Source organism: Telopea speciosissima, chromosome 5 (assembly GCF_018873765.1).
Source record: "Telopea speciosissima isolate NSW1024214 ecotype Mountain lineage chromosome 5, Tspe_v1, whole genome shotgun sequence".
Classification (NCBI taxonomy): Eukaryota; Viridiplantae; Streptophyta; class Magnoliopsida; order Proteales; family Proteaceae; genus Telopea; species Telopea speciosissima.
The window spans coordinates 69483339-69495886 of NC_057920.1; the positions used below are offsets into that span (position 1 = coordinate 69483339).

At 40.4% G+C, this 12548-nt stretch overlaps 1 protein-coding gene across 2 annotated transcripts in view; it reads left to right on the top strand.

The window, feature by feature from the left end:
- The first annotated feature begins 976 nt into the window (after window positions 1-976).
- The window catches only part of LOC122661394 (L-type lectin-domain containing receptor kinase IV.2-like), a 30883-nt gene continuing 19311 nt past the window's right edge, over window positions 977-12548 (top strand). The window contains exon 1 of one of the 2 annotated variants that reach the window (XM_043856777.1): window positions 977-2686. In XM_043856777.1, the coding sequence (XP_043712712.1) occupies window positions 1005-2686 (1682 nt within the window). In that variant the 5' untranslated portion in view covers window positions 977-1004. Of the gene's footprint in view, window positions 3127-12548 lie in introns of those variants that run through there. The other variant, XM_043856776.1, reaches the window with a different exon arrangement.

Genomic DNA, 12548 nt, shown 5'->3' on the forward strand with positions numbered 1-12548 from the left:
CGGCACTCCCTGGGTGAACTCCTCATTGGAGAAGATCCGGATCATCAATAGACCAAACCTTGCACTCTCATCAAAAAAAGGGCGAGAGATACATCCTAGTTGAACAGCACAGTGCTAGTCTGCATTCAATGAATCCAAATTTGACTTTAAGCTTCAAAAGCTGTTGAGCTGTGAAATCCAGTTTTCCTATCTACTTAGGAATTCTTCTCCTGAAATAAATCCATTGATAAAATATTTTGGACATACTATTCCGTGGATTATTGAAAATAATCAATTGAGCACTGGGGACCTGGATTGAGGTATTGGTATCGGATCGGCTAGATGAATTGGATCATATCAGGTATCGGTTGAAGCTGAGACCGATACCTAGCCAATCCTAGATCAAGTATCAGTAAAGAATAAAAAAATCAATTTTTAATGAAAAATAGGGATAAAATTTTCTGATCCAGGCCGATACCAGCCGATCCAAATCGATATCAGTATATCTCAATCCTTGTTGGGGACTCATACTCTGAAGGGTCGGTCACCAATTTTACCCAATTCACAAGTCATCCTGTGTTAATTGATAGAAACTCAGTCAGGTATTTTTAGTCAAAAAAAAACACAAAATTGAAACCAAGTAGTTTTTAGATTTTCTAGTTTAACACGAATCCTTCTTGATTGAGAATTTAAGGTCCCGTTTGATGGTTCAATTGTTACAATCATCCAAAACGATCCAGTGTTATCAGTTGTGGTTTTAAATCAAATGCCATTCCAGATTTGAATTTTTTTTTCAAATTTCATAGTAGTATAGAAGTCAAACCTAAGAGTCAGAATAATGTGGTCACATGACTGTCGCTCCTTAACTCACAAATCACTATCAGCCTGCCTTGGAAGACAACTCATTCAACTTGCTTCTAAAGTTTTTAAGAAAACAATTAAATCGGGATTGACAAAGTTCATAGAACCAAAGAGACCAATAAGTAATGAATTTAGTAGAACAAAGAAAATTGAAGTGGCAAATAATGTTCCTCAAGATGATGATCCTGTTCTTCTTCCTTCTCCTTGGGGGATATGTTGCATCACAACAAGAAGACCTTGGTTTCACCTACAATGGCTTTCAAGGATCTAATATGAGCTTGGACGGCTTAGCCCAGATTACAAACAATGGCCTCCTTAAATTAGCAAACACCTCTATCCAACAGATGGGTCATGCCTTCTACCCTCATCCGATTCACTTCACCAATTCCTCCAACGGTACTGCTCTCTCCTTCTCCACAACTTTTGTATTTGCTATGTTCTCTGAGTTAACAACAGTAGGTGGCCCTGGTATCATGTTCGTGATCGCTCCCTCGCGAGAGTTTCCAGGAGCTTTGCCAAGCCATTATATCGGCCTTTTCAACATGACCAGCAACGGAAAATCATCAAACCATGTGATCGGAGTTGAGCTTGATTGCTTTCAAAACTTGGAGTTCGACGATATCAATGACAACCATGTCGGTATTGATATCAACGGCTTGAAATCTGCTAAATCTGCTCCAGCATCTTATTTTAGCGATCAACAGAACAAGTATGTGAACCTGAGCCTCATCAGTGGAGACCCAATGCAACTATGGGTGGAATATGATGGTACAGAGAAGCAACTGAATGTGACTTTAGCTCCGATTACGGTTTCTAAACCAAAGATCCCACTCTTGTCCTTGAAAATTGATCTTTCTCAGTTCATGGTAGATCCCATGTTCGTGGGCTTCTCATCATCTACTTCTGCCGTGGAAGTATCTCATTATGTGTCGGGATGGAGCTTTAAGATGAATGGGCAAGCAAATGTTCTGTCTCTCTCCCAACTTCCTAAGTTTCCTGCAAGAGCACGATCCAGAACGAACGCAACAATTTTTAATGTTGGATTACCTGTGATCGGTGCGTCTTTGGTGTTTATCTCACTCTTTATTATCCAATTTGTAGTGAGAAGGAAGAAAAAATTTGCAGAGGTTCTTGAGGACTGGGAACTCGATTACAGACCCCACAGGTTCAAATATAAAGATCTGTACATAGCCACCAAGGGGTTCAAGGACAAGGAACTTCTAGGAATTGGTGGCTTTGGTAGAGTCTATAGAGGTGTATTGCCCACATCCAATAAAGTAGTTGCAGTGAAGAAAGTCTCCCATGATTCTAGACAAGGGGAGAAAGAATTCATTGCCGAGATCGTCAGCATAGGTAAATTGCGGCATCGAAACATTGTATCACTCTTGGGCTATTGCCGGCGTAAGGGAGAGCTCCTTCTAGTGTATGATTTCATGCCCAATGGGTCTCTTGACAAGTTCCTCTTCGACCAATCGTCGAACATATCGACGACACTAAGTTGGAGTCAAAGATTTCGAATCATCAAAAGTGTGGCATCTGCATTACTGTATCTACACGAAGAGTGGGAACAAGTTGTAATTCACAGAGACGTCAAGTCCAGTAATGTTTTGCTAGATGAGGAGCTGAATGGAAGATTAGGAGATTTTGGACTCGCAAGATTATATGATCATGGATCTGATCCTAAAAGCACTCATGTGGTGGGGACTTTTGGTTATCTTGCACCAGAACTTTACAGAAGTGGGAAGGCAAACTCTAGTGTTGATACTTTCGCATTTGGGGTTTTTTCTCTCGAAGTTGCTTGTGGTAGGAGGCCTATAGAACCACAAGCATCAGAAGAGTGTCTTGTGTTGGCAGATTGGGTGATCTCAAGTTGGAGTAGGGGCTCCATACTTGAAACTGTGGATCCAAAATTGGGAATGAATTATAAAACAGAGGAAATGGAGTTGGTGTTAAAACTTGGTTTGATTTGCTCTCACCCTATTCCAACTGCAAGGCCAAGCATGCGACAAGTCCTACGCTATTTGGAGGGAGAGGTTCCTCTGCCAGAGTTATCATCTCTTTACCAATCTCATGACTTGAGTTTTGCGACTTCAGAAGGTTCAAGTGATGTCTCTGTTTGGTGTCCTTATCCTGAGAACTCACTGACTCGGTCATCATCCATTGCAGAATCTATACTCTCTGAAGGACGATGAGTTTATTGGATTATTGGTTTGAATGTAATCCAGACTAGCAAGGTAGGGACTTTCTTGATCATGAAGGACCAAGCCAATCCCATCATGCCTTAAGGCTAAGTAGTCCAACTGTAAGCATTAATCCTTTAAATTAGTTCTCTTTTATTGATTAGTGGTCCATTGTTCAGTTAAAATAATTAAATCTTTGTATACCATATATATGTTTCTTTCATTTTACTGTTCATTTGGAATCGTTGTGAATTGGAGGTGATAATTATTGCTTAATTTGTGGGTCATTTGATTTTGTTAAAGTTGGTTTGGGAATCATACATAGAACTCTGTACGATCTAAACACTTCTGATCAACAGCTGGATGTGAACCACTAAAATAGGAACATCTCACTTATGCACACCGTAAACCCACCACTGGTGATGGCAAACAATAAAAGCCAGAACAATCATAAGGACTCATTTAGTCAATTTCTCTGTTCTTCCTACTTTTCTTTTCGTTTTTTTGGTGGGAATTTAGTAATTTGAGTGCAAAGTTTTTTCGGTTTAATTTGATGTTTCAATTGTTGTGGTATATTATTTAAAAGAGAGAGGGTTCTTTGAGCAAGCGGCATACACACACTAATGAGGTGTGATAAAACGATATCATGTGTTAGAAAGGAGCGAGGTCATTTCATATGAAAAGAGATACACACAGAGTTGCTAGCATACTGATGAAGATGTTGGTGGAAGGCATTAAATGCCAACGACCAACAACCATCCACCATCTACCCTCCCCCCATTTCAAACGGCCATTTAAAAAAAAATCCAAAGAGCCCTTGGTTCTCCCTTCACCTTCTCTTAACTGCTCTCATACCCTCCTCCCCCCCCCCCCCCTACCCTCTCCCTTTAAATATGTTATGTATTTGAAAAAAGTATTATTTTTTTTTCTACTATTTTCATATTTGGTTGTACTTGAAGCCCCATTGAGAATGTTAGAAGTCCTCTAGTAGTGAAAGTGTTTCACACTTGGGTTGAGAGAGTCTCCAAGAGACCCGGAGTTGAGTGGTCCTCTTTGACCTTCATTTTCTTGTACTTATTCCTTCACTTTAGTAATACAATCTTTCTTCATTTTCCTCTTTTTGTGCTATTTAAGCGGCATCACATACCCTACCATAACGGTATGCTCTCTCACATGAGGTAATGAAATGATCACCCCACCCCTCTTGGATGCCTGTGTATGTTCTCCCATTAGTCCATTTTTTAAGTAGAAGTCATGAAACCAAGAAAACAAATCAATGTAAATCAATGTACAATTGGAGAGGAAAGGATGAAAAATCCTCATCCACGTCTAATAGAGTATAATAGTCGACAAAGCCAACTTTCTATTTTTTATGTTGATCAAGATAATTTCCACTATTAAGAAGAATGCTCGCATTACAACGGGCTTGGCCTACGAATTCCACCAACTTACCTATACTCCTCCTTCATGCATATTACATGGCCATTAAATCTACACATACTAAAATTAAAATCTTGGAGATACGACGAGAGACAGAGACGGCAGAAAAGGATCCAAAAACCAATGCCAAACACAACGTCAAGAAGTAAATGGTACATTACACCTGAGGTATCCAATGTTTGACAAAGTTATACTTTAAATACTTGAGGTATTTAAAGTAAAGCTTTGTATCTTTTTAGAAAACTGACGTTTAGGCATCTTTTTGGAGTAGTTTTGTTCTAAAACCATTTTTATTTTCCAAAAGTACCCCTTCTCAGCCCCACTCCCACCCCTGACCTAACCACAATCATTACAAGAAAAAGGGTCATTTACGACAGAATTTTTATTGTGGAACTTTTTTTCCGTCCTAATAAGTGTTATTTACAATAGAAATATAATTCCATGGTTACATGTCCCATCTTTCCTGACATTTTTATATTTCTGTGGTTACAAATTTCGTAGTGACGAAATTCGTGGTACCGTGGTGAATATTTATATTATTACCACTGAACGATGGAATTTAATTTTCATGCCAAAAGATGCTACATTTTCGTGGTATATAATATAAATGTCCATCGTATATAAGGTAGTTCTAAAACGACAGCAAACGTAGCAGGTCCCATATAATTTATTATATACCACAGTAATTATATCCGTCGTATATAAGGCTCTTATACCACGGATTTCATAATCCGTCATATCTAATGTTTTTTTATCCCATAGAAAGGAGAGTGTGTGGTATATAATTTTTTGTACCCGACGGAATATTATCCGTCGTATATAGGTAACTTTATACGACAGTACAAGTATGCCGTGGTATATACATGCTAAACTGACATACAACAAATTTCCGTCGTAAAAACTTACGACGGCAGTCCATCCGACGGTTGTGCGACGGATTTTTACCGTCGTAAATACTTTTTTTTGGGACGGAACAAACCTTTTGCCCTGAAAAATTACCGTCGCAAAAACTTTGATTTCTTGTAGTGAATCGTACCCTACTACTACTGCCATTGTTGTTGTCGCCACTGCCACCACCAATACTGTTTCACCCGCCTAACACCTCCTCCCTCTCCCTCCCCAACATTCTCCTCTGTTGAACTTACAATTTCTTGTCTTCAACCTTGAGCGGAAGCTCCCAATCTAGCAAACAACAACAACTAAGACTTATCCCAACTAAATGGGGTCTGCTACATAAATCCGAGTAAAGGCAGAGTATAAATAGTAAAAGGAAAAAGAAATGAACAAAACAACTTCATCAACAACTCAACAAAATCCCACCTACAGGGGGTTCATGGATCATTGCCCTCCACTCAGCTCTATTTGAGGTCATACTTCAGACAAGACCTAGACTATGCATGTCTTTCCTCACTATTTCTCCTAGGGTCATTTTAGGCCTACCCCTAAGGATGTCAATTGGGACGGTTCCCGGTATTTGGGACGGGACGGTACCAGTACCGGTACCAAAAGTGCCAATCCAGTATGGTCCCATTTAGCTAACAGGACCAAACCTAGATCCCAATCCCGATTACTAGCGGGACAGGACGATACCGGTTCTTAAACGATTCTAGGCACTGTAGAAAAATGTAGAAGAAGTTTAATTGTTTCTAATGAGGTGGGTTTATTAGTGTTGTGGAATTTTTTCACTATCATGAAATCTAAGTTGTCTACTGCTTTTTATAAAGCAACTTAAATTATGAAATCATAGTTTTACTTCTTCAACCTCCCTAAGATCACATGTCATAAGCTTCTCATTTTTTAAATCTAAAGAAGTCCTACAAAATGGAAGAATCCTGTTGTGTTTCCTCTTTGATTTTTCCAAACAGAACTCTATTTATCACATATGTCACATGGTAGTATGGTACGAAGTAAGAAATGCAAAAAGGAAGAACCTGGTAAATGTAGTTGATCGAGGGAGGAGGGAGTAGTACTGTAGCAGGTTCTATGAGGAGAGACTTCACGCTAAGGCTGTTGACCTGTTGTTCCTCTTCGTATTCAAAAGGCAATTAGTGAAACCCTAATTAGTCGTAATTCTTATACCTTATTATTATTTTTTTTTAAAAAGATCTTATATACTCTTTCTTTTTAAACGGTACTAGTAGTTTCGGTACCATCCGGTACCTAATTGGTATTTCGATACTGGTACCATTGGGAATCCCGTCTCAAAACCGTACCGTCCCATTTATCATTCGGTACCAAATTCAGATACCAGTACCATCCCATTTACTAATGAGACGGTCCGGTACCGGGTTTTAGCGGGATGGTATTGGGACGGTTCCTAGTTCCAGTCCCAAATTGACACCCTAGCTCTTTTAGTTCTTTCAATAAGAGTCAGATCACTCCTCCGAACTGGTGCATTCCAAGACCTCCTTTGAACATGGCCATGTCATCTCAAACGGCTTTCACGGCGCTTATCATGTATTTTGGTAACTCCCAAATTAGCTCTAATATGGACATTCCTAACTTTATCCTTCCTAGTTTTTCCGCACATCCATCTCAACATCTTCATTTCTGTTACAATTAGTTAATCTATATGACACTTCAAAGATTGACCTTAGATCGATCTGGATACCATCAGCTCGAGTAAAAGTGTTGATATTCCTAAGACCGCCTTTCAAATTAGATATGGTCATTTTGAGTTTTTAGTTATGCCCTTCTGATTGACTAATGCACATGCATCATTATGGATTTGATGAACAAAATTTTCAAACCATTCTTGGATAAATTTTTTTTTATGTTTATTGATGATATTTTGGTTTATTCCAAAAGCTATGAGGAGCATGGGCAACACTTGAGAATCATTTTACAAATTTTGAAGGAGAAAAATTGTTTGCTAAATTTATTAAATATGAATTCTGGCTCAAAACTGTGGCATTGTTATTTATAAGGAAGGAATATCTATTGACACTTCAAAAGTTGAGGCTGTGGTGAATTGGGGAAGGCCAAGCAATGTGACAAAGATTAAAATATTTTTGGGGCTTGCAAGTTATAACAAGAGATCTGTAGAAGGATTTTCTTGCATTGCAACCCCATTAACCCGATGAACTAAAAAGAATATTAGATTTGTTTGGACATATGAAAATGAGAAAAGCTTTCCAGAATTAAAGATTCTCTTGACTGTTGCACCTACTTTGAATATTCCTACAGGTAGTGGAGGATTTGTGACTTTTAGTGATGCCTCACTTAAAGGGTTAGGTTCTGTATTGATGCAACATGGGAAGGTAGTGCATCCAGGCAGCTGAAGAGTTATGAACAAAAATTATTCGACCAATGATCTTAATTAGCCGCAACAGTCTTTGCTTTATACATGTGAACACATTGTTTGAATGGTGAGCAATTTGAGATATACACAGATCATAAAAGTTTGAAAAAATATCTTTTCTTTCAGAAAAAATTAAATATGTATGTGGCAGAGGAGATCGATGGATGTACTTGTTGAAGTACTATAATTGTACGACCCTCTACCATTTGGGTAAAGCAAAGTGGCAGATGCTTTGAGTAGAAAATCTATTAGAGTTTTAGCTCATTTGAGATTAAAAAATGGCGGCCACTGAAAGAAATTAAAGATTGGAGTTTGGAATTTCAGATGAAAGATTTCAATGTTACTATTGCTATCCTGGCTGTGCAACTAACTCTTATTCAGAAAATTAAAGAAGCACAACATAGTGGAATTTTTATCCTGTCCTGTTCCCTGCCCGAACAGGACCGTCCAGTCCCCTCATAGGGGGTGCAAAATGACGACTTAACCTCCCTCGGTCAGTGTGTTCTGGCAGGGGGTTAGGTTGTCATTTCGCACCCCCTATTAAGGGACTGGACGATCCTGTTTAGGCAGGGAACAGGAGACAATAACGATTCCAACATAGTGACCCTCATTTTGACCATTATGGGGTAGGTAGGAAAGGGATTGAAACCAGATTTTAAAATTCATAATGATGACACATTGAGGTTCAGAGGGAGACTTTGTGTCAAGTTAATGTCCCCCTCAAAATCCCACGTACCATGGTTAACCATTTTTTCAATGAATGAATTCAATGTAACTTCTTTTAGGTTCCACCACTTTATCCGAGGGCAAATAAGCTACCTTTACTTTTTTTTTTTTTTTTTTTTTTTTTTTGGTGAATAATAGTTTTATTGCAGAGAACAGGAAACACTCCTCAAAGCCGAAGTAACATCTTCAGACAACTAGGGATCGGAATTAGGCCAAACCATCCTTCCCGAAACGGATAGGGCCCTCCTGGCAAGGCAGTCTGCTAAGGAATTAGTAGCCTTTGGAATATAAGAGAAAATACATTCATTAAAGTAGGAGGAGATATGTCTAATATCCTCCACAAGAGGCAAAATACTAAAATCAGCAAGTTTCGAAGGATCAAAAAGGGAAGAGACAACGCCAAGGTTATCACTCTCCACCGTGATGGTAAGGGTTCCTTCAGAAACAGCTTCCAACAGTCCCTCTCTAATCGCCATCGCCTCTCCAATCAGAATATCATCAAAGGGAATGGGATGAGAAACTGCAATGCAACACCTACTCAGATGGTCCCTGATCACGAACCCAATACTGCTTCTCTTCGAACCTTGTCCAAATGAGGCATCACAATTCAGCTTAAAAGCACCAGGGGGAGGAGGAGACCAAACCGCCTGCGCAGGAATTCGAGAAGGGACTTGAGCGGGCTGGGAGCTATTAGTGGCTTTCAAGAACTCATCACACGCCCTATGAGCAGCCTGAATGATCTCCTCCCCATATCAGACTTTTGCACAAAAAAGGAGGTCATTCCTAGAGGTCCACAGATACCAAAGCACAAAACAACAGAGGGCAGTTATCTCCTTGAAGGTAGCCTTTCCGCGGTCAGCAAGGGAGCTCCAACCTTGAAGGAATTGAAATAAACAAAGATCATCACCACCACGAGCCAATAGAGGATGCAAGTTACAGCCGAACCAGATGGCTCTCGCAAACGTGCAGTGGAGGAGGATATGGTCAACAGATTCCTCATGAGTACCACATCTTCGACAACAAGTATCGACTGGGATTTGGCGGTGGTGGAGAGCCGCAGCTGAAGCCAAACCCCCTGCACACGCCCTCCAGAGAAAGGCTTTAATCTTGGGGAGGGTATTACTCGACCAAATCAACTTCCAAACTGTTTTCGGCACCAAGTCACAAGAATGAACTTTTGCAGAAGAGGGCTTGGAAGAGTCTCTTTCCACTCTTTGGTTGGAGAGGAGGTGATAAGTGCTCTTCACTGAGAAATGCCCATTCTTTGTTGCTCCCCATTGCAAGCAATCACTTCTAGGACAAAGACTCAACTGAATTCTTTTAATAGCTTCTCTATCACTAGGATGAAAGAATTTAGAGAGAACGTCTCCTTCCACTTCCTACAAGAGTGATCAATCAGCTCCTCAACCAACTTAGGCGGATCTGTCTCCATAGGGGGGTACTGGAGACAAAAATTAGGTAGCGAAGGTACCCAATTATCTGACCAAATTTGGATATTTTCACCTCCACCAATTTTCCAAATCAAACCATCGAATAAGACCTTGCGCCCCTCTAGTAAACTCCTCCAGGCCCAAGACGGTTGTGCCCCCAATCTAGCCCCCAATCTAGCTGAAAGGAAGTCTCCCTTGGGAAAATAAATTGCCTTCATGAACCTCCCCCACATTGAATCTGGTTCCCTCCATAATCTCCAAGCCATCCTCGAAAGAAGAGCTTTATTCTGTAGGTCTGGATCTCCAAGCCCCAAACCACCCTGATCTTTAGATCTACATAATCTGCGCCAAGCAATCCACCTAATCTTCTGTTTATCTAAACCATCCCCCCAATAGAAACTCGTGGCCGCCTTATGAATCTGAGAGTGGTGAGAAGCCGGTAGCTTAAAGTGTGAATTAGCATAGTTTCCCATAGAGAGGGCCACAGACTTCAACATGATCTCCTTCCCTGCATGTGATAACAGACGGTTCTTCCAACCTGAGAAACGACGCCCCACCTTATCTGCAAGCTCTTGGAAGAGTACTGCCTTAGACACCCCAAAGTCTGTAGGCAAACTAAGGTATCTAGAAGGCCCCTTAGTGTAAGAAACCCTGAGGATGCGAGAAAACCATCTTCTAAACCGCATAGCCACATTAGGACTAAAGGAAATTGAGGATTTTTTGAGGTTTACAGCTTGACCACTCGCCTTGCAATAGAGATCCACACAGTCTTTCAAGTTGTACACTTCCTCAAGCTTCACTTCTGAGAAGAGACAGCAGTCATCCGCAAAGAGCAAGTGTGTCATAGGCTCAGTTCTATTCTTGACCCTGATTCCTCTAACCAGACCCTGTCGCTTTGAATGGGCTATCACTGCACTTAAAGCCTGCGAACACAGAATAAAGAGAGCTGGGGAGAGAGGATCACCTTGACGAATGCCTCTCGAGGGGACCACCTTCCCCCTGACTGCCCCATTGATAATAAGGCTATAAGAAACCGTTTTAAGGCAGGCCAAAATCATATTCACCCATTGAGTACTGAAGCCTAATTTCAAGAGAACTGCTTCCAGAAAATTTCACTCTACACGGTCATAAGCTTTCTTCATATCCAGCTTCAAAGCCAGAAATCTCTGCTTCCCCTTCTTTTTTTGATTTATGTAGCTGAAAAGTTCATGTGCCATGAGAATGTTGTCGGAGATAGACCGGCTTGGGATAAAGGCAAACTGGTTAGGAGCCACAATCTGGTCCAGAACACCTTTCAATCTAGTAGCCATAATCTTCGTGATGACCTTTACTTACAATCCTTCAAAGTGAGACATATATTCAAGATGTCATTTCGTTTCACTATTGAATTAGTATCTCCCTCAAAGTTCCCAATCTTTCAAGTCGTTCAGAAACCCCTGAAAACTCTTGGGAGAGGGAAATGTCAAAAGAAAACAAGAAAGTGTAGAAACTGGTGAATTACTAATGCCATTATCACTTTTTAAGAGAAATACATTGTTGGTGGGTGTAGGTGTGTTGGTTTGTGTTCTCTTTCCGCATCTAATAAAACAAGGCAAGTTTGATTATCTAATATCAGAGATTAGAACTAGCAGGTCTGAAGGCGCTATTGATTCCCTCAAATAGATTATCAAATTAATTTCTCTAGTCACGGCTAGTTTTTTTTTTTGGTGAAAAGTCTCGGCTAGTCGGTGCACAAAAAATATACAATTTGGTATTAGACCATGTTATAATTATAGTATGGGAAAAAAATCTCTATTTGGTGGTGTTTCATTCACCCTCTCATAGGGCACAGCGAATTCGTGAAATGATGCCTCTGCCCCCTAGGTAGATTTTCAGATGTGCTCCCCATTAGCCCAGACGCTTGTGTAGAGACTATGCGACCATGTAGAGATCTTTTGCCCAGTATAGTATAATGATAATAAACCTAAAACAGTTGACATGAGAGGGATTCAGTATTGGATCCCCCATCCCGACGACTACAACTCAAGTTCACAGGTCCACGTACGTGGAACATCCTTGGGACCCATCTCCACCCACATGGGATCCACTGCCTCCTCTGTGGGTCCTCTGGATCCCATGTGGGTGGAGATGTGTCTCAAGGATAGTCCACGTACGTGGACCTGATGTGGGCTTCTTCGCGGCTGGCACCTACACTATTTTTTTGGTAACCCACCTACACTTCTTAATCTGTAAATAAAGTAATTGAATGCCAAGTAGTTTTCTGTTCAGGAGTGTGGCCTACGTCAGCACTCCCATGTGTCTATCTCTATCCTCCTCAAAATAAGAGGGCAGAGGTGTCTTTTCATATGGGGGAGGAGAGAGATAGACTCATGGGAGTGCTGGCGTAGGCCACACTCCCGGAAGAGAACTTTCTCCCTTCAATGCAATGTGATACAAAAGTTTTGTTCATGAGGTGCGCTAGTGTGGATAAAGAAATATTGAGCAGTACAAAAATCAAGAAAAATAAAAACAAAAATATGTGACTCATGTAAAATTTGAGAATGATTTGAGAACATATGTGTGAGAGGCAATCACTTGTTCTTTTTGTTTTCTTTAATATGCCTTTTTCCTTGTAAATGATAAAAATAAGGC